General features: G+C 34.2%; 1 protein-coding gene across 1 annotated transcript; it reads left to right on the plus strand.

The window, feature by feature from the left end:
• The first annotated feature begins 4,057 nt into the window (after positions 1-4,057).
• Positions 4,058-5,024, plus strand: LOC116109469 (MLP-like protein 28). Its single transcript, XM_031395681.1, has 2 exons — positions 4,058-4,288; positions 4,539-5,024. Exons 1-2 carry the CDS (start codon positions 4,102-4,104, stop codon positions 4,838-4,840), a joined length of 489 nt encoding a protein of 162 aa, XP_031251541.1. The 5' UTR covers positions 4,058-4,101; the 3' UTR covers positions 4,841-5,024.
• Positions 5,025-23,402: the final 18,378 nt, after the last annotated feature.

Below are 23,402 nucleotides of genomic sequence, written 5' to 3' on the forward strand. Positions count from 1 at the left end.
TCACTCATACATCTTTTCATAAGCCTCTTGTTGCTCTTTATAGACATCTTTTTAATCATCTGAGGTCATACTTCTACTATCCTCTTGGTTAGCCGTAAAAGCCAAGAAATGCTTATCCTCATTTATATCATCACCTCCACTCTCACTGTCATCACTTTCACTTAGTGTGGCAGCCATGGCTTTTCCCTTTTTCTTCAGAGTGTTCACACACTCTGATTGAATATGGCCATAACCTTCACACTCATAGCACTTGATGCCTTTGTTTTTTCTTTCATTATCTCTCGAAAATCATTTCGAGAAGGCACCTTGACCAAACTTGTCAAAGGACTTTTTCACAAAGGGTTGCTTACTCTTTTTGCCCAAATTTGGTTTTCTCATGTTCTTTTTCAAGAATTTGGCAAAATTTTCTGTGAGTAACACACACTCATCTTCCTCACCATCACTAGAAGCAACACAACCAAAAGGTTCAGATATTACCTCATGCTTCAACGCTAATCCATTTCCTGGTTTCTTCTCCCACCGTTTTAGATTGAGTATAAACGTTTGTAAGGACCTAATGAGTTCATCCAACTGCATCTCGTCCAGATTTTGGCATTCTTCAATAAAGGTTGCTTTGGACATGAACTTCATAGGTAAGGAACACAACGCCTTCCTGAAAAGTTCAAAATTAGTATAATCTTACCCAAGGCAAAACATTCATTCATGATATCACACAGCTGACCATGAAAATTAGTGATAGATTCATCATCATACATAATAAGATTTTCATAATCAGTGATCAATCTCCTAAGTCTAGTCTTTTTAACCATGTCAGTTCCTTCATTCTTAACTTGGAGTCTATCCCATACATCTTTAGCCATTTCACAGTTGGCAATATTTTTCATTTGGTCAATACTAACATTAAAGAGAGCATGAAGAGCTTTTGAGTTGAAATTTGACTCTTCCAACTCAGTCTTGGTCCATTGATCTAAGGGTTTTCCTTTACTACTACTAGCTTCACCAATAACTTATAGTTCTTTCCAACCAACAACACAAGCATTCCAAGCCCTTTCATCAACAGATTCTAAGAAGGCTTTCATCATAGGTCTCTAGAAAGAAAAGCTAGTCCCCTCCAACAACAGTGGTCTATGAGTAGACCCACCTTCACTGAAAAAACTCACAGTGACAAGACAACAAATGTCATCACACAGAACTAAGGTGGTCACATAGTTCAAAACAAGCATATCTGCTCTAAAAGACAAGAAACTACCAATAAAGCAAACAAACACAAAACAGACTTAAGACCAGAGAAACCAGCAAGGATTTACTAAAATAACTCTTCAAAAGCAGCTCTGATACCAATTGTAAGTTTTAAGGAGGTTATCAAGTGATTAAAATTTATGCGGAATGGGTTGCTTGTTCATTTTAGTGCAAATGTGTTCTGAGAGACATAAACGAAACATACATCAAAGCAAGTAAATAACACACTCATTTTTACATGGTTTGGCAACATGCCTACATCCATGGGACCAAGTCCAAAGGAAGCAAATTCACTATGAAATACTTATGAGTTCCAATACAAAGCAAGATAAACAAAGTTGCAAAACACTCCTTCTTTTCTACACGACAACTCTATCTTCTTTGGTTGAACTTCAAGTCCTCACAACAAGCTTCACGAACACAGCATCACCATGTTGAAATTGAGCTCCTCTCAAATTTCAACAGCAAAGACCAATCTTTGGGACATCAGCTTACACACAACACTCATCAACATGGAATCAAGTTTCAAAGTCGTCACACAAGAACAAGAATAGAAGGTAATTTCAAGCCTACCAAAGCATAATAAGAAACCTTAACCAAAATGAAGACCTTAGAGAATATTCAGAGAGGAAAACAGAAGTATTCAGATTTCTTAAAGAAGACGCCAAAGAAGTATGAATATATAAAGTTCAAGGCGTCAAGGGTTGGGGGACAAAAAAGTTAAATATTCACTTTTGTGTCTTTCTTTTTGCAAAAGAAACTTGGGACCACAAATAAAAGCAAAAACACCTTTTCTTAGACAACAAATAAAAGGAGGACAAGTGAAAAAGTATCATAACAAAATATCTTCAAGGAATATAATTGTCCCAAAACAAAACGGGTGCATATTGTGTATATGAGAGGAAAATATCTGCAATATGCATTGTGACTACACAAACTCTGAAGTACCCACACTAGTGAAGGTGGTCACATTTACAGAGAGTGGCCACACTGGCAGATAAACCTAAAGACTGTGCAAGACATAAAACAGGATCATACGCTGACAAAACACTTACAAAAAGCATTGTAAGTAGCCACTTCTATTGCAACCTCAGTAATACATCACTACCTAGACAAGTTTTTTAGGTTTTCTTGAGGTCTAGTAATCAAGGGCAATCTCAATAACTGATCAGTGAACAAATTTGTATTTAATTACATTTCCTTCTTCACTAACGCGCGCATAAAAAAATAAATATTCCCAGCAATGAAACATAAACGTAAAGTAAGACAGCCAAGGCTTCATTTGTATATACTGATAATAAAGCATTGAACGAAGTGATCATCAGCACAGAAAAGGAAAAGAACCAAAACATTTTACTTGCAGCTCGCACATATCTTATCTTAGCCTTAAGGATTGTCAAAGAGGCTTAATATGCAGAACATAATGCTAACGAGAAACTAATTACTAATTGGAAGATCAAATCAAGAAATTTTAAAAGGCCAAAACCCCAACAATTAATAATAAAGAAAGGTTCCACAGCGCATTCATTCATATTAATTAATTAAATAATTTGCCGAAACTTAAAGTCATCAGATATAAATGCATGAATAATCCTAAACTCTAGGGATATCAAGAGTTTTTCATTAACATTCAATCTTTTGAGTTACTTCATAGAATAGCAACACATACTATCCAGTGTTACGCTGCTGCTATCTAAAATAGAAATAGGAATTTGAATAATGTGCCACGAAATCATTATCCATAGACTCAATTACTTTATCAATATTCCCACAGTCCCTTTACTTGCTTTAAAAAAAGTAAATATGCTCATCTATATGGAAAAACGAATATAATTATGTCAAAGATAAGACAGCATCTATCTATAGATAATTATTTCTCGCTTTAAAATATTTTCCATTAAAAAAAATAGAACTAATTTTGAAATAAATTCCTTCGTAGAGCATGCTATCCAAAATTTTAACACATATATTTCCTTATTAGCTAAAAATTTTCATCGTAATATAGACTTAAAAAGTTATAATATCATTAATAATATTTATAATATTTCAGGGTTTATGCATTGAATTTTCATAAAATTACTTTGAAACATAATGTTGAAACTTAAACTGAAAAAAATAAAAAATAAAATGAATGATATTATATGGCACGACGGTCCTGATTTCTTATTGGCAGTACTTCATGGTTGTGGTCCTCGTGCACCACATTAAATGATTCATTTTCATCAAGTGGTTTGAGAATATTGTTCTCCTATATATAAATATTGAATTTTTATGGAATCAAAAAAGTTGCAAAAATATTTTTAAATTGTTGTTGTGGGATTTTTAGATAATATTTTCATTATCTGTGGAATTATTTCAAAAACATTAAATTACTCCCAAACTCATAACAATAAATGACAGATTTATGACACACTAAACCATTGACGGTCAAATTTGTCATCGATTGTTGCATGTTATAATTACTTGTAAATCTAAAATAGAATCAATAACTTCAAACAATGAGCATAAATATAGCTTATCCAAAAAGAAATTTCATGATTTCTTCTGCTCAAAGTACTTTGACTCGAATCTTATTCTTCCCTTCTTGGTAATTTATCTTTAAATTAATGATGTTCCCTCTTGCCTTTTCTAGAACCATTTTTTAGTTGTATATTTCTCGTTGAGAATAACTTTTAGGTGAAGACCCTTCAGCTTTCGACGTGGCAGGATCTGAATGGTTGTAGTGCTTGAACAAATTAAACAGAAAAGTAGCAACCAACTCACATTTCCTCCTATATAAGCCGAAGGCCGTTGAGGGTTGATGTCACCAACCATCATCAATTGCCTCCCCTGTGTGAATACAAATCAAAACTAGTAAACAAAATGGCTCTCTCTGGTCAGATGACGGCTGATGTTGAGCTCAAGACTCCTGCTGACAAGGTTTTTGAGTTCTATACCTTTACCCCTTACCACATAGCCAAAGCAAGCCCTAAATATGTTCAGAGTGTTGATTTACTTGAAGGTCAATGGGGCAAAGAGGGCTGCGTTTACAACTGGAACTTTCTCCTTGGTAAGTCAGCATCTAGTATGCGGATGTTTTGAAAATTTTAACATGTAAATCTATAAAACTGCTTGCAATCGTCAATTGTTTTACGACTATCGACCAAGTTTGCATGTTCAAAACTTCACAACTAATCTGCACCGGAAGTTATATGCATATATAAATGTACGTGTATATATATATATATATATATATGAATATAATGTGTTTGATTACAGATTACTGTTAATTTTTCTCACTTGTGTGATACCGTACACAGACGGAAAAACTGCATTTAATATGGTGAATGTGGCAATAGATGACAAGAACAAGTCAGCCTCATACAAAACAATTGAAGGAACACTCTTGAAAATGTTCAACAGCTTCAAGTGCTGTATTGAAGTTACTCCAAGGGATGAAGGCTGCGTGCTACACTGGTCTCTGGAATACGAAAAGTTGAGCACGAATGTTGAGGATCCAAAAGCGATGCTTCACGTGCTTGTTGATACCTGCAAAGACTTTGATGCTCACCTTACCCAGCAGGCAAACACACAGAGCTCTCCTCAACTGCAATGCAACTGATTAGAATCGTCTGATGCAATAAATAAATGCATGCATGCATGCATGCAAGTTAGTTTGGAGCATGCTTGGATCGATCGATGTCTTGAATACGGAGTTTGGCTTCTGGTACTAAATAAGATGTATTTTCATTTATGTGGGGAGTGTCTTGCATGTTTCTGGTACTAAATAAAATTTATTTTCAGTATGTGTGAAGTGTCCTGCATGCATGCTTCTGCTAGCAAACAATATGCTTGTATTCATGAACTTCAGTATGTGCAATATTGCTTATGTTGTGTGGCCAGTCGAAGCTGCTATTAATTTGCTTTAATATTCTCTGTTCTTCTTCCCTTGACGAGTATATTATGATGAATACGTAAATTCTTCGTTAAATAACAGCCATTATATAATAATTTAACGAAATATTTATTAGAGTAAGAAACCGGCTTTTATTAATCTAGAATACCTACATAGTAGTGAGTTGGGACTGGTTTTCCTAACTCAAAAAAAAATGTCCATTAGTTTGTCTTGGTTTTATATATTTTGATCTGATCTTTTTAGATTTGATTTACTCATTTACTTTACAAAATACATATCTAATGATTATATTATTATATTTTTAATTTGCCCCCGTAAAATTAGTTTTTATATCCCTTCCGGTACATCATTCATAACCAACCAATGAATTTATGTCATCTCAATACTTTTTCTCTCTCATCTATCTCTATATTAATGAGACTGATAGTTACTATTAAATATAATAACTATATATTATTCATGCATCGACTTATGATACCACGGCAACATTCTGTAATACCGTGGACTTTCTTCTATCACCTAAATCTTTAGCTAATAACTTGAATTTCTGGTTTAAGTTTTTATCTAACATAATTAAACTAAAACTTTTGATTTAAGTGTTTATCTATCATAATTAAACTAAACTAATCAAGGTCAAGACCAATATGTTTAGTGATAAATTACCATTAACTGGGTTTTAAAAACAAGCCCATTATTAAGATTAATGTAACACAAACCAATTGTATATGATATGGGATGGTTTTCTTAATCATTCATTTAAGTTGTTTGGAAAAAATTCAACATCACCTGTTGAGTAATAAAAAAACACAAATGTGATGCCTACTTCGTTGTTTGTTAATCTTAATTAAGAGAGTAAATTTATAGATTATGTAAGTTCATACAAGGGCAGATCCAGCCACTTTTTGGGTGGGCCATGAATTTTTTTTTTAAAATATTAATATGTATAATTTATATATTTTGGCCCACCCTAACAAAAAAATTAATGGACAAAAGTATTAATGTATAATTAATTTTTACTTTGGCCCACTCTAGTAAAAATTTCTGGATCCCCTACTGAGTTCATATATCGTTCATTTTAACTACTCAAAAAATTAGAGGTCATATAGAGATTAACTTAGATAACTAATGTAACAACTGCTGTAAACTAGTACAATGCATGCATAATAATAATAGAAAATGAGCCCAAAACTTTTCTTTTTATTATATGTAATAAGTCTTTTATACACAAAAAGCATTATTTACACAATGCTATTTAAGAAGACAAAAACAGGGGAAACAGTGTAACTATTGCTTCTCGCTTGCCGACGCCCCTCTGACTGCATCATCACCTAGATCCTGCATCCACAAAGGAAAATAACGGGGTGAACACAAAATAATGCTCAGTAAGTAAACCCTCTATTTGTCTATTCCCGTATTTATTTCTCTTAATTCTTTCCTCACTCTTTCTTTCTATTGTTTTCTACTGAACGTCATGGCCTCATCTTATCGGAGGTACGACCGGATGGCTTTCACACAGCACCATCTCACTCTTCATGATTGTCGGGTGGAGTTCACACAGCACCAACCCACTCTTAGTGACTACTGAGTGGGGATCACAAAGCACCTACCCGGTTTCATAACTATCGGGTGGAGATCACAAAGCACCTACCCGTTTCTCATGACTTTCGAGTGACGATCACAAAGCATCAACCCGTTTCTAATAAGTATTGGGTGACGATCACAAAGCATCAACCCGTTTCTGATAACTGCCGGGTGACGATCACAAAGCATCAACCTGTTTCTAATGCTCTTCTCATTCACTCTACTCTAGCACTTCTCATTCTCTCTACCCTTAGAGTAGTTTCATACATAAAGTTTTCTACTCTTTCTTAAGTCACTTCTCAATGCACAATTAATGCATATGGATGGTTCATTTCCACTAATGCACTTATGAAATGCCAACATGCAATGCTGCAAGAATTAAGGTTCACTACTCATATTCAAACCTCTATTAGGCATGTCATCAAACAACTCAAGTGCATAACAAGACTCTACTATAACAATAATTCTATGTCTTTCTCTAACCATCCAAAATGGGAGAAAACTCCCTCACATAGCCATAATTCCTGCCATAGAATAACACTTCCAAAAAGGATTTTTCAATATCCTTCAATTCCATCTCAAACTACATTCCCAACCCACATCTCACTTCTCATAATTGAAGTGTATGAACAACCACAAGCAATAATAATCTCCATTTAAAACTCAATAACATAGCATATAACATGTATATAACATACATACATAATTGCTATTAAATCTCTAATCAAGAAAGTTCTCAAATCTCAACTTGGGTTGGGATTTACTTACCTTTTGATGGAGAGATCTCACTAGCACTTCCTTTCTCTTGGTTTGCTTGACTTTTTCTCTACCCTTTAAACAATTCAACCAAAAGCCCTCAATATTCAACTATACACAAAATCTCACAAAACTTCACATCCAAAGCAAGAATCCTTACCTTAGGATGCCTTAGATTGATTTTCTACCCCAAATCACTCCAAAAGCCCACTAAAAATCCTTGAACAAAAGAAAGAGAATTTGAGAGGAAGTAAGAAAAGAGAATGGCGGTGGAGAAGAAGAATGAAGGGTTTGCAATGACTTAATTCCTTTTAATACAATTTATGCACAAGCATTCCCATTTTGCCCTTACTCTTCCTTGAGAATTCCATCTATATCCTTTGATTCATACAAACACACCCCATATTAACGAATTCTCCATGAAAATCCTTACATTTTACTCCCACTTTTCCTACTAATTAGGGATAGAATGGTCAAATTGCCCTTAGGGAAGAAAATATCTAAAACTTAACAAGCATTTTGGTCGGCACGTCGTCGAGGCAAGAAGCTTCTGTCACCGCAGCGAAGCTGTCCAGTAGCTTCCCCGTGGGTTTCAACACCTCTTCGCCACAGCGAAAATTCTTCTTCGCCCCGGCGAAGCCTGGAACACTACTCCTTCTATTTTTAACCAATTTCAAGGCAAGTATTCAACATACCACTCATCAAGGTCAACCAAACAATAATACTAATAACCGGCTCAAATAAGAGTAAAAGAAGAACATTAACTACGTACCTCAAGTGGGGCGTTACAACTAATAGTAAGGCATGAAAACTATATATGCTTTAGTAAATTTCTGAGATTCTTGTTAAGTAATTATTTACGCTATCTAGTCCATAACATTTAGTGTAGTTTCTAAAAACATCTTCTATTGTCGAGATTTTTTTATATAAGAATTATGTATGCACTGTAGATCAGCTGTGGCATGATTCAGGAAACACTAAATAACAAATTTTATAGTTTTAAATTAGAGAAAATTTGACTGAATTTTTATCATTTAGTATTAAATTGTATTAGTACTTATTATTTGACGCTATTTAATAAGATCCATTTAAAAAAATTTGCACACTATAGAAGAATTTGGAGGAGTTAATCAGAAATTATGATATAGAGCTAAGTTACTATGATATGTGATAAATTTACGTATTGCAGAAGTCTTTGGTGTGTTGAATATATACATGTCTGTACAAGATTCTATGCTTTTTTTAATATTTTTAATAGTTATGCTTTGTTAATTCATTAATAATTTATTTATCTATTTATCTTTCTATTTTAAGTTTTTTGCATGACATCTATTAAACAATTTTAATAATATTAAATGTCTCATTAGTTCAAATTTGAAGGTATTTTAGACATTCATTATCAAAACTCAAATGTTAAATACTATCAACCGTTATTGACTGCCAGAGAGGTACTTGATAGATTTCCAAACAAAGAGGTATTCTAAATTTGTTAATGTTTTAAAACAACTTACCCCGCAAGATTTAAAAAAAAAAAATTAAACATCTCCTAATATTAAACGACGTCTAAGCTCAGTTCAGTTGACCAAAAAAAGGGACAAATTGTCTTTTCATTAATTTTTTTCTTAAACTAAAGTAAGATTCAAAATTTGACAAGTAAAAATTAAAATTCACAAAAAAAAAAAAAAAAAACCAACTGTGGTGAATATTTAACAAATGCCTTATTTTTTTTTCTTAATGTGTTGCGAATTCTTTAATTTGAAAAATAGAAAGAGATAAACATGAGAGACAATAGAAAAAAAAAATGGTGGGCCGGTAGCGAAGGATGAGACTGCGCCACCATGTTTGGGGTGGAATGTCTAGAGGGGACTGGGGAGGGAGTCAACTGTTAAATTACAATAACAAGGGGGTTCCAATGTACTTGGGGAAAATTTAAAGGAATTATAGGAAATTTCTAACTATAGTATCAATTCAAGCAAAAAGGGGCGACATAGTCTTTCGAACAATTAAGGGTGCGTTTAGTTTATTATTTTGGATAGGATTTTGAAAATAATATTGGATAGTTGAATATGGGAGTATTACGAGGTAAAATTTAAAAATTTATAAAAAAGTCCCTAGGTTTACTAATTTAATTAAACACCCTAATATATAAAATGACAAAAATACCCCCACCACCTGCAGTGTCAGATTCTGCCACCACCGCTGGAATCTGGCCGAAAAATCGCGTTACGACACAAACTAGTCAGATCTGTGTCGTAACACGTCGTTATGACATTTTTCGACCAGATCCACCACACGTCGTTATGGCTTTTTTCGACCAGATCCACCACGGATTTGGCCGAAAAAGGCCAGATCTACGGCCTGCTGTGGCCGCGACAGCCGGAAAAGGCCAAAACGATGGCCATCTTTGGTCGTCAACAACAGCCAAAGATATGGCCGTCGTTTTTGGTCAATGATGGCCATTTCTTTGGCCGTCGCTGACTGCCAGATCTGGCCTTTTTCGACCAGATCCACTGTGGATCTAGCTGGAAAATGCCAGATCGGTGAATTACCAGCCAATTCCGATCGGTAATTCACCGTTGTGGCAGATTCTGGCTACCACCGACGATAGCTGTCGGAATCTGGCAAGTATGGGTCACCGGGGTGTTTTTGTTAATTTTTAAACTTTTTTTTAGGGGGTATTTAATGAAATTAATAACCTTATGGGGTCTAAAAGTAATAAAAAATAGGGTAATATTTCCGGAATAATGTGCCAAACATTATTTGGAGAATAGGATTGGAAATATGGGCAGAAATAATAAGCCAAACATGCCCTAAGTGTTTGCCATTAATTTCCAATTAGACGGCGTTAAGATTTTGGGAGGTGTTTGAATATCTTTTAAACACAAATGGTGTGACTTAATTTAAATGGGCATTGTATCCGGTGTATAATTTTCCCAAACTACAGGAGTGTACTTATGTTCTTCCTAATTTAAAGTAAACCAATCCTTTAATATTTCATTTTCTTTCATTTAACCCCTTCGCACAAATTCGCCTACTATTTGTACTCTCAAGTAACCACCATCTTCTTCTCCGTTTCCTGACATCAAACCACTCTTGAAGCATTTTCTTCACCATTATGACCAGCTATCTTTCTTCTTCTCTGCCTCATTTCAGGTTCGCAAAGACTTGTTTCTCAAGCTTTATTTATTTATTTATTTTTAATTTTCGGAATCACTTTTTCTTTAGGTTCATATTGTTTTGTCTCTATTTTTGGAGTAAAAAAAATTTACCCTTAATTCATTTATCTTGATGAATTAATTTCTTATAATTACAATTGATTTTGGTGTAACCTATTTGTTGTGAAGCTTCATAACATCTCTGTAATTTTTTTTTATTTGGAAAATATTAAGTTTCAGTTTTTTTCGTTTTTTCTTGAGAGGAAGGGGGCGGGGGGGGGGGATGTGGGCGCTATGGCATTGGAGCTTTGTTTAGTTGGTGAGAAAGTGCAGCAAAATCTTAGGGAAAATTATAAGAAAATCTTGTACTTTTTTTAGAATAGTGAAGTGGCATTGGATTATTTTAAGTTTTTCTTTCTGTAACGAAACGGAGATTATAGGGTGCGTTTATTTTATTTTTTCGTACCCTATTCCCTATCATATTCCCAAAATACTTATTTGGGAAATACTATTCTATTTTTTTAATTATTTTGGACCCCTTAAGTTTATTAATTTAATTAAACACCCCCAGAAAAAAGTTTAAAAATTAACAAAAACACCCCCACCCACCCATTGTTGCTAGATTCCGGCAACCACCGTCGGTAGTTGCCAAAATCTGTCACAACAGCATAGAAACGACTGGAACTGGCCGGTAAGTCGCCGATCTGGCCTTTTCCGATCAAATCCACAGTAGATCTGGCCGCAAAAGGCAAAATTTGGCTGGCAGCGACGGCCAAATCTGGCCTTTTACGACCATCGATGGCCAGATCTGGTCGTAAATCTGGCATTTTCTGGCCAGATCCGTGGTAGATCTGGCCGAAAAATGCCATGTCGACGCACCACTGGCCAGATCCGACCAGTCTGCGTCGTAACGCCATTTTCTGACCACCGTCGGAATTTGATATTATGGGTGGGTGGGGGTGTTTTTGTCATTTTACAAAATTTTATATATTGGGGTGTTTAGTTAAATTAGCAAACCTAGGGGGTTTTTTGTTAATTTTTAAATTTTACCTCGTAATACTCACCCTATTCAACTACCCAATATTATTCCTAAAATCATATCCAAAATAACAAAACAAACGCTTTCTTGTATTTCTTTCAGTTTATTGTATTGGATTATCTTAATATTTTCTTTCTGTTCTGAAAACAAAGGTTTTAGTTTCTTGTATTTCCGTCAGAGTTTGAAGAAAAAGATGGCAAGAGTGGCAGAGAAGATATAAAGATTGCCAGAGTATGCCAAAAAGAGATTATAGGAGAAAGTATTTTTTGTATATTCTTTGTATGCTTGTACATTGTTCAATTTATACAAAAAGCGTGAGTGTAAGAATGGAAATGCAATCCTGTAGTAAAGTCCTAATTACATAGTTTTAGGATGATTGATTGGAGATTGAGTGAAACGTAATTTCCTCGAATCAAGGCTCAATCAAGGCATTTTATGATCAAGACGTAATCACAGCAGTCTATTCCATCAATTTCTTTCCATTTCTTAATAAACAAATTCTGATTGTGTTTACTTGAAAAACCAGCCAACTAACCGCAACCCTAAACCCCAATCATTGAACCCCTACGGGAACTGGAACCGGCATCTCCCTCTGGCATCCAAGCCCTCCACGTAAGCAAGAAACCCTAAACCCTAAATTGTTAGTGAATTGTATTTTTATCAAGCACACTCATTAGTTTTGTATGATAACTTGTTTTGTTTCAGGTTGTTCCTCAATGATTTTCTAATATTTGAGTGGTGATGAGATAGTTTCAGTTGTTGAAATGGCCAACTTGGAGGACAAGGTAACAACAATTATTCACTTGCTCAAATGGCCAACTTGGAGGAGAAGGTAACAATAATAATTGACTTACTCAAATGGCCAACATGCCGAAGGTAGAAAAATATGGATTTATAAAACTTTTATTTAGTTGGGAGTTTTTTTTTTTTAAGGCTTGTACTACTTTTTTTTGTGTGTGGATTGTCAGAAGCATGATACAAGATACTATCTTAGGTAGGGAGTATTTAGCAATATGTTGTTATCAAGTGTGGGGACTCCGAAACCAATGATGAGGTGATAATGAAGAAAACTGTAATTGGAAAGAAATTGGCCTTACCAAGCACTTGGAACATTAAAACTTGGTTAGGTAACTATTATTACAAATGGTTTGTTTTATTTTGTAGTAATTTATTACTTTTTTTTTTATTTCGTAGTAATCAATTAATTGCCTTTTTTTTAATTCTTGTTTGTAGTTTGTCCCCTTTACAAGTACAACTCCCTTTGCATGGAGTTTAAGGAAGGTCTAATGTATGATAATTGAAGATTTTCTTAATTAATTTTCCAAGAGCTATGGAATGCTATATCTCATAAACAATTGTGCTTTATGCTCTTAGGAAAAGTATAATCTTAACCAAGGAAATTTTAGTCAGATGGACATTCAATTCTATCTATTTTTTTTGGGCATTTGTAGTCCATTAAGCTCACCATTAACCTAACAGATTCTTAGACCAAAAAATGTTAGCCTATACATCTTGCCCTTTGACCTTAGTTTCTACTAATGTCAAAATGCCTTCTTTTTTTTTATTTTTTTCTTCATTACGTTTTTATATTTATTGGATATATCTTTAATGATAATGCATATCCATATATATAACATTAATATTGTTTTGACATAAAAATATTTAATCTATATTAATATATTAGAATCATACTTGTGTGGTGTTATCTTTCTTATATTGAAAAGCAGGACACATGATGCTTTTTTATATGAAGAAGTGCACTTGGTGATGGATCGTTTTGATATCAGCCTGAAGAACTTCTTGGATCCAATGTTTTCACGAATTGAGCAACTTGAGATTTCTTACTTATTAGTAGAGATGCAGATAGAATTCGATTTAACATCAGTTAAAGATAATCACATTCTAAAATCAAATGAACGACTAAGATTCATGAACCCTTCAGTAGTCTACACGTTGTAATGGTGCTAACATGTATAAGCATAAGGAGTGCAACTTACATTGCCACTTGCCTCATTGCCTCACCAGTTGTATTGCCAACTTGATTCTGTTACAACCATTGCCAACTTGATTCTATTATACTTTAGACCTAGTATAAAAGAAGACTGCGCATGTATTGCATTGTACCTTTTTACCATAATTTTTAATAAAAATCTTTCAGCAATTTTCTTGCTCTGTTTTTCTGTCAAATTCTTGTTTGTTTTTCTGGAAAGTTTTACGACTTTCCTTTCCTTGATTCTAGGTTTTTTTCATGGTATCAGAGCTCTTCAATTGTCATTAACATGGATGATCTTGAAGATTTATCCAACTCTAAGAGCAAGATCAAAATGACAGATCTGGAAAAATCAGTTCATAGTAACGATCAACTGAAGAACTTCAGCTTTCCAAGTTCTCTACCTACTGTTGCTGTCAAGTTAGGAGAAAAGAACCACAACTACTGGAGGTCTCAAGTATTACCAGCTCTTACATCATTCCAGCTTGAAGGTTTCGTCAATAACAAACGTCCCTGTCCTAAGCCTTTCACCTTGAGTAAAGTTGTTGAAACCGAAGATCTGGTGAGCAAAGCTAATCCTGACTATTTTTTATGGAAAAGAATTGATCAATTTCTTATGAACTGGTTATATTCTTCAATCTCTGAATCAATGTTTGGATATGTTGCAAAATTCTCAAGTTCCTTTGAAATTTGGAAAACTTTAGAAAATCATTTTATTACCGAATCAAAGGCTAGGACAATGCATCTTAGGAACTTATTGCAGAATGCAAAGAAAGAGTCCTTAAGCATCAATGAATTTGTGCTCAAAATGAAAGGTTATGTTGATTCTCTCTTAGTAAGTGGAGTGATTTTAAGTACTGAAGAATTGATAGCCTATATTCTAGACAACTTAGGCCCTGAATATGATGTTGTATCAGTGCACTTATCAGCTAGAAGAGATGATCTTACTCTTTAGGAGGCACAATTCTTACTCCACAAACATGAAATCTAACTAGAAAGGTATAATAGTGCACACAACTTATACCATGACAACTCTGCCTTAATAACACAAAAACAAACCTCAGTTCACCCCTATCATAGTGTTAATAAAGGACATCTACCATACATCAATACCATTCAATATCCTACACCTATAATAGCACCAATACCAGCACCATACACTTCTTTAACACAATATCATGTACCTACATTACACTACAATTCACCACCCACCTCAGACTTTAGTAACGCAATCAAACAACATTCTTTCACCTAACAATCACACTTAAAATCCAGTAGATCATGTATCAACATCTACTTCTCCTTATTTTCACAGCGCCTTAATGGGGCAAGATGTAAGAAGGATAAACCCAAACTTTGGACGAGGAAGAGGCAGAAACTTTTTCAAGCCAAAATTTTTTTGTCAGGTATGTGGAAAGCCTGGCCACACGGCTTTACAATGTTATCATAGGCTTGATTTGTCCTATAATGGTACCCAAAACCAGCCTCAATATCACCAAACCACTCAACAACAATCATTTTCACCCAATCAAACCGAGTTCTCAGAACAAGCAAACCAAGTGTATTACCTACAAAAAGATCCTAGCTCTACAAATCAATCAAAAGAAGTTAGAGCTACACTTACATCACAACCTAATCCACCACAACTACAGCAACAGCAACAACAAGTTTCTCATAATGTATGTTCAATGTCCTACTTTGCTCAGCCAATTTTAGTGGCAGATTCTCAATGGTACCTTGATTCTGGAGCTACCAGTCACATCAATTCAAACATTCAATCTCTGGATACTGTTGAAGCTTACGATGGTCCAGAAAAATTACAGGTTGGAAATGGTCAGTGTCTCTCTATCACCTACATTGGTAATCTTCATCTTTTTACATCACTATCTTCACATAAGTTGCTACTTAATAATGTATTAGTTGTACCACAAATTACAAAAAAAATTTATCAGCATATCGAAACTCACTCAAGATAATGCAGTTAGTGTTGAGTTCCTTGTTGACTTGTGTGTTGTAAAGGACAAAGAGACGTAAACAATCCTGCTAGAAGGGAAACTTAGCAATATATTATATCAGCTGTCTTCACTTGTTACTCGGAGTTCTTATGCAAGACCATCAATGCATCATTCTGTTAATTTTGCCTCAAGAATAAAGTCTTCTACTAACATAGAAGCTGTCTCCACAATAGACAATTCGAGAATTCAAAACTTACATTTGTCGAATATAGCTCTGCCATTAATAAGCATGATTCAGTTGTATGGCATATGAGGCTTGGCCACCCTCACTATAAGATTTTTCAAGCTGTTATACATAATGCATTGAATAAAAAACTTCCTACTTCAAAATCAATATTGCACAATTATCAACCTGTAAATTTGGAAAGTTGCATCAGCAACCTTTCTCTCAGTCAACAACAGTCAGCACAAAGCCATTGGAATTGATCTTTGCTGACTTATGGGGTCTATCACCAGTAGTTTCAAAGGAAGGATATAGATATTACATTGCTTTCCTTGATGATTTCAGCCGATATTCCTAGATATATCCATTAAAGCAAAAATCAAAAGCCTTTAGGGTTTTCAAACAATTTCATAAACTTATGGAAAGACAACTTGAAACTCAACTTAAATGTATTCAAACTGATTGGGGGGGGGGGGGGGTTGAGTTTTGATGTTTTTTACTTTACTTATATTCTCATGGCATCAAGTTCAGGCATCCATGCCCCCATATTCATCAAAAAAAATGGAAAATTTGAGAGGAAGCACCGGCATATTACAGAAATTGGCCTGACCTTACTGGCGCAATCTTCAATGCCTTTTCAATTTTGGTGGCATGCTTTTCATACTACAGTTTATCTGATAAACAGGCTACCAACTCCAATTCTTCAATACTTATCTCCTTTTGAGAAATTGTTTCATAAAGCCCCTGATTACACCCTACTAAAAGTCTTTGGCTGTAGGTGTTTTCCCTACTTATGTAATATTCTCTCTAGCTAGTAATTCTTTAAGAAATATATGACAAAATCCACTAAATAACTTTTGTAAACATATATATATATATATATATATATAGGTATATAATGTAAAATCTGAAAGTTCTAATTTTAATTCACATAAATATATACACAAAATAACTGATATACTTTAATAAGTACACAATAATCTTGGATAGTGCCACCAAACTCCTCCACTTCCTAACGTCCCACCCGACCGTAAATCATCTAGTACCTACAAAATAGTAAAATAATAGAGTGAGCACTAATTGCTCAGTAAGTAAACCAAACTGCACTACTGTTATTCCTCCGTTACTCATATTTTGACTTTCCTTTTCTCACTTTAATCCTTGCTAATATTCTTCATTTTTTTCTGATATTCAACATTCTTTTCTGATATTCTGATTTGCTGCTTACCAATGTGCAAAGTCAATTTATAAAACTCTACATATCGAGCACATAAGAAATACTAAATCATGTAAATAGCATAATACGTATGTAGAATAATAAACTTTTCTGAGAAAAGAACTTTCTTTTCTTTTCTATTTTATGTCTCTTATGTTGTATCTCTTTCTTTTCTTTTCTGTTTTCTGTCTCTTATGCTATATCTCTTTCTTTTCTTTTCTATTTTCTCTTTCTTTTCTTTTTTGTTCTGGTTTGCTGATCGGACTAGGTTGAATTTTATTTAAAGAAGTGTAAAAAGATAAAAAGAAGAAAAGGTTGTTGCGATGGGGAACCTATGATTGACAAGAAGAATTTTCTCCACATGCATGCCGCCTTTAGTGAGCGGCCTAAGAATAAGAAAGAAGAATTGGTATAGTCTGTAAAAGTGTATGTGAATGAGGGCTGTACCCAAGAAAGAAGAATACACTCACACGACCAAGGTTCCAAATCCATGCCTCAACCGAGTCCGATCGGCAAAAGAATAAGAAAGAAAAAAATAAGAAAGAAAAGAATAAGAAAGAAAAGAAAAGAATAAGAAAGAAAAGAAAAGAAAGATTAGAAAAGAAAAGAAAGAAAGACTAGAAAAGGAAGCAAAGAAAGAAATATAGAGAAAAGAAATAGAAAACAGAAGAAGAAAAATAGAAAAGAAAATGCATATTTTATACATGTGTCCATTTACATTATATATATGCATAATACCATACCCATTATCTAAGTAGTGGAAAATTAGAATAGAGAAAGAACAAAGAAAGAACAGAGAGAAAGAACAGAGAAAGAACAAAGAGAAAAACAGAGTAAGAGTAGAGAAATAATAAAGAAGAATTGGGAAGTGTGAAGTAAGGAAAGAAATTTAGAATTTAAGCAACGAAGAGAGAAGGGTAGCATAACGGGTTTACTTACTGAGCAATTAGTGCTCACCCCGTTGTTTTCAATGTTTTTGTAGGAAATAGGTGAGATGCGGTCACTTAGAACATCACGCAGTGGAAGGGTTGAGCGAAACTGTCAAGTTAATATTTTGAAACTTTATTATATTATGTAAAGTTTTGTGTATAAAGAAAATTAAATATGGGCCCATAATTTTATACTCGTTTATATGTATATATTTTCTTATATATATTTAGTAAGTTTTACTGATATTTTACGAGTATACTAGCTAGAAAGAGAGTCATTACAGGTATGTCATGACATATTCTACCATTTTCATCAACAATGCCATATCAAAGGAACACTTTAACATACAATTCTTTTCTAACACTTTCATATGATATTCAAGTAGTAAAGGTTCAAGTAACTAGAACCAAGCACTAAGGGCCATTTATCTCATGGAACTAACATGACCAAGTGATATTCTAAATTTTGGCATAACAATATGCACTCTTGAATACTAACATTTACACTTGGTCAAGCCCAACATAATCTTTCTACTTCAATTCTTGCCTTTCTCTAACCCTTTCTTCAATAGGGTTTAGCTAACTCATGCATGCATTTTCTCTTTGGATTTTCATCGAACAATTCATATGCACATGCAACTACTATGTTGGCTACACTTCCACATCTCTCTAAATCCACGAAAATTTGAGCAAAAACTCACTAACTATAGCATCAAACCTAGCCATTTTCAACAATTCTCAACACTTCAAAATTCCATCACTAATTCTTCCATAATTCCACCAATTCATCGCATACTCAAGCACTACTTCTCATGGCTGGAAATTATACATCATTCAACATCAAAAATAGCCAACAATTCTCACATACAAACATGCAAGAATCAGTCTACACAAGTCTTGCTCAAATTAAGGCTAAAATTGGGTTTACTTACCTTGAATGTGTGATATAACCGCCCTTTGCTAAAAGTCGCTTCCTCTTGGACCTAGATCATATAAAAACCATAAGAATTTAAAACTTTAAAGGTTAATCATACACTTTGTGCTAGAATCATAAATTTGGATGCTTTAGGATTGAAAATCTATAAAAATCCAAGCCAAGTCCTATGAATTCTCTTTGAGATTTTGTGAAGAAATTTGAGAGAAAAAGGGGTGAGGATGGCGTGTACAAGGGCTGAAATATGGTTAGGGTTTCTTCTAATGAAACCTTATATCTAATAATATATGCATGTATTCCCATTTTGCCCTTGCATTTTTATGAAATCCCATCTATATCCTTTAGTCAATTACCAAAATACCCTCATTTTTATTATCTTCTTCACATTATTTTGCTTCTTTTCACTCTCCACTTTTTCATCTAATTAGGAGTGAAAAGACCATTTTACCCCTAATAAAGTTTTAAGGAGTTTTCTTCACATTTGTCTAAGGTAACTTCAAAGAAATCCAACTAAGGGTATTAGGGCATAAATAAAATTACGTACCTTGATATGGGTGTTACAACTTAAGACCATACAATTCTCATAAGATGGATTACCATACCAAACCCTGCATTTTTGTTGAATATAGCTCTTCTCACAAGGGCTACTTATGTCTAAGTGAAACAGGAAGAGTCTATATTTCCAGGCATGTAGATTTTGATCAAACAAATTTTCCATCCAAGGATGTGCAACTTGTTGTTTCAGCTTCTCAGCAGCAACCAATTGAGTCCGTAGTGTATCCCTCTAACTGGCAACTTCCATGTGCACTACCAGCTGATTTTACAGGATCAGCAACTAAGTCTTCAAATGGTAATCCGACAACATCCTCTTCTTCAACTCAATCTCAAAATTAGACTTCTGAAGATAAAGTCTTTGAAAATGTTGAAACATCAGCAGAGCATCAACCTTCAAGACTGTATCAAGTCATGAATAATACCACATCCTCATCAATTCCTGTAATTCATTTAGAAGTTCAACTTCCCTTGTCTCAAAATTCATCAGTCTTATAGCCCCTAAACACTAATAAACAACCTATGTTGACTAGATCTAAGAGCAAAACAAATGCTCTTGTTGCCGAGACATCTTCTGCAACACCAATCAATGAACCTTCAAATGTACAGGAAGCTTTGAGTTCTCCAGAATGGTTTTTAGCTATGAAACAGGAATATGATGCTCTACAGGCAAATAACACCTGGACGTTAGTTCCCTATGAAAGTCAAATGACCTTAGTGGATAAAAAATGGGTGTTTCACATTAAGTATAACATGGATGGTAGCATTTCCAGGCATAAAGTACGATTGGTGGCTAAGGGGTTTTAGCAAATTCCAGGAATCAACTACTTTGAAACCTTTGCTCTAGTAGTCAAACCATGTACTATCAGAATAATCCTTACATTGGTTGTTCAATTCAACTAGAAAATTAAACAAATGGACATCAATAACACCTTCTTAAATGGTGATCTCACTATGACACAACTAGTTGGGTTTATTGACCCAAACAAGCCTGCTCATGTATGAAAATTGAACAAGGCTTTGTATGGTCTTAAGCAGGCCCCTCGCACTTGGTTTGAGAAACTCAAAGGAGTGCTATTGGAAAAAAGATTTTCAGAACTCCTCATTAGTTAGCAGCTTTTTCATTCACCATTCCTCTACGAAGGTTGTTTATCTACTAGTATATGTAGATGAAATCTTAATTACAGGTAATGACTTTGTTTATATTTAGTAGCTAATAGATGAATTACATAAAACTTTTGCCTTAAAAGACTTAGGTGAATTAAGTTACTTTCTTGGCTTTAAAGTTGTAAGAACTAATTCTGGTATTCATCTAAATCAATCTAAGTATGCTACTGACCTACTTAAAAAGGTTAGAATGTTTGATGCCAATGCTAGTTCAACACCTATAGTTATAAATACCAAGCTGGTTAAAGATGATGATGCCTTATTTGATAATATAGCCTTGTATCGAAGTGTTATTGGCAGCCTACAATACTTAACTATGACTAGACCAAATTTGGCTTTTGTTGTAAATAGATTAAGTCAATTCCTACAAAGTCCATCTATGTCTTATTGGGTTGCTTGAAAAAGAGTCCTACTTTATATCAAAGGCACTCTTGATGTTGGTCTCAAATTTCAGCCTTCTCAAAATCTAGTGTTAGAAGGTTTTGTCGATACAGATTGGGCCAATGATCTCAATGATAGAAAGTCTACCAGTGGCTTCTGTGTTTGTCTTTTTGGCAACCTTATTAGTTGGGTATCTCGCAAACAAAAAATGATGGCTTTGAGTTCTACAGAAGCTAAATATAGATCACTTACTCAAGCTTCTATTGAACTCATTTGGGCTCAGCAGTTGTTGCACGAATTGAAGATTTATATTCCTACTCAATCGGTCTTGTGGTGTGATAACAAGAGTGAAATGGGCCTGGCTGCAAATCATGTGTTCTATGCTCGAACTAAACACATCTAAATTGATGTGCATTACATCCAAGACTTGGTTCTCTCAAAAAGGCTAGTTGTTCAGTACATTGCCACTGAATTTCAAATTGTGGATATACTTACAAAACCTTTGCCCACCTCACGTTTTCAAATGTTGTGTGGCAAACTACGCTTGACTTCTCTTGTCAGTTTTAAAGAGGACACACAGTCTACTCTTAACTGTCCTATGAGTTTTAGGGAGGACATTTTGTCTCCTATTATCTCTTGCAACCAATCAATTTCTTCTGGTGTTTGCTCAAGTCAAAACTAAACTAGTTTGCACACCTTTGCCTTTCCCAACTTTTACAGCTTGCTGCTACTCAGTTTGAGGGAGGATGTTACAATGACAAAGGTGTGTGCTGCGTTGCATCAGTTTTTTACTTTAGAATATGAACGTCTGCTGCTAACTATGCAAGCTCTTGCAATCTATATTGCATCAGCTTGAGGGAGGATGTTACGATCAGTAGCCTACAAAATTATAAGACACCATCAATTAAAGATAATCATATTCCAAAATCAAATGAATGACTAAGATTCATGAACCCTTCAGTAGTCTACAGGCTGTAATGGTGCTGACATGTATAAGCATAAGGAGTGCAACTTGCATTGTCACTTGCCTCATTGCCTCACCATTTGCATTGCCAACTTGATTCTGTTACAACCGTTGCCAACTTGATTCTGTTAAAACCGTTGCCAACTTGATTCTATTATACTTTAGACCTAGTATAAAAGAAGACTGCACGTGTATTGCATTGTACCTTTTTACCAGAATTTTTAATAAAAATCTTTCAGCAGTTTTCTTGCTCTGTTTTTCTGTCAAATTCTTGTTTGTTTTCCTGGAAAGTTTTACGACTTTCCTTTTCTCGATTCTAGGACTTCTTCAGAGGAAAGTAAGTTGATATTTTCGTAAGTTGATATTTTCTTTCACTTTGATTATTTCTATCATATATTAGGCTTTGCTTAATATTTTAGCACATTTTAGTAGGAAAATTGAATTTTTTTTTTTTTTTTTTTTTTTTTTTTAAGTAGTTTCTTTTGCAGAAGTCTTTGCTTCAAATATTGGAAGGTGTTTCATATTTACATTCTCATGATAGCATTCACCAAGATCTTATACTCGACAATGTGCTGATAGATGTCAAGAAAGAAATTGCTAAGATTCTATATGCCTTTTATGTGCCATTTACGTAGACCATTAAATCATAATATTCTACATGCCATATACGTATATTCTTGCAGTAATAAGTGATGCACCCTCTTAAGGCAAAGGGTTTTAGCATCCATAATGAAAGCTTCTCCTATTCATTCAAAACAAAACCTATCAACAAAATGTCTTTTTGTGGACAACTGAAGACTGATGTTGAGATCAAACCTCTAGTTGACAAAGTTCATGAATTCTACACACTACAAGATAAATAAAGAAAAACAATGTCGTATTAACCAATGCACTAATTTAGTGTACCTTTAACCACAATAATCAAACGCCCGTTGTTTTCCAAAATCCATAAGAATCAACATCATCTAGGTCGTTCTAGCATCACAAAACGGTGTACTTTTATGACCAGATCCAACCCTAATAAAGTTCAGAGTGTTTATTATATGGCTCTATTTACTGCTATAATTATCTCTTTGGTAAGTCAAATACCTTATCTTGTAGTTAATTATATATGTAAGATTTACCAAATATTTATTGGCATAATTGTTATTAGCAATAAATACTAAAAGATAAAAATTCAATCAAACTTTTTGCATTTGAAAGTTTACAGCAAGAATAAGTATAAGCATGATAGTAAGTGTTACTTTTCTAATTTGTGTGATCAACTTACAGACGGAAAAACTATAAATAATAAGGTGAAAGTGGGAATTGATAACAAAAACAAGTCAGTCTCTTATAAAACAATGGGAGGACCTCTAATGAAATTGTTCAAGAGCTTCACTGTCAGCATGCAAGTAACTCCAACAAGAGATGGGGGTAGTTTGTT

The sequence above is a fragment of the Pistacia vera genome, unplaced genomic scaffold, assembly GCF_008641045.1.
Source record: "Pistacia vera cultivar Batoury unplaced genomic scaffold, PisVer_v2 Contig580, whole genome shotgun sequence".
Classification (NCBI taxonomy): Eukaryota; Viridiplantae; Streptophyta; class Magnoliopsida; order Sapindales; family Anacardiaceae; genus Pistacia; species Pistacia vera.

Bases quoted from the DNA above. Each gene is read 5' to 3' on its own strand.
- LOC116109469 (XM_031395681.1), top strand. From the start codon at position 4,102: ATGGCTCTCTCTGGTCAGATGACGGCTGATGTTGAGCTCAAGACTCCT. The intron at 4,289-4,538 runs GTAAGTCAGCAT...TACCGTACACAG, and splicing joins CAACTGGAACTTTCTCCTTG to ACGGAAAAACTGCATTTAAT.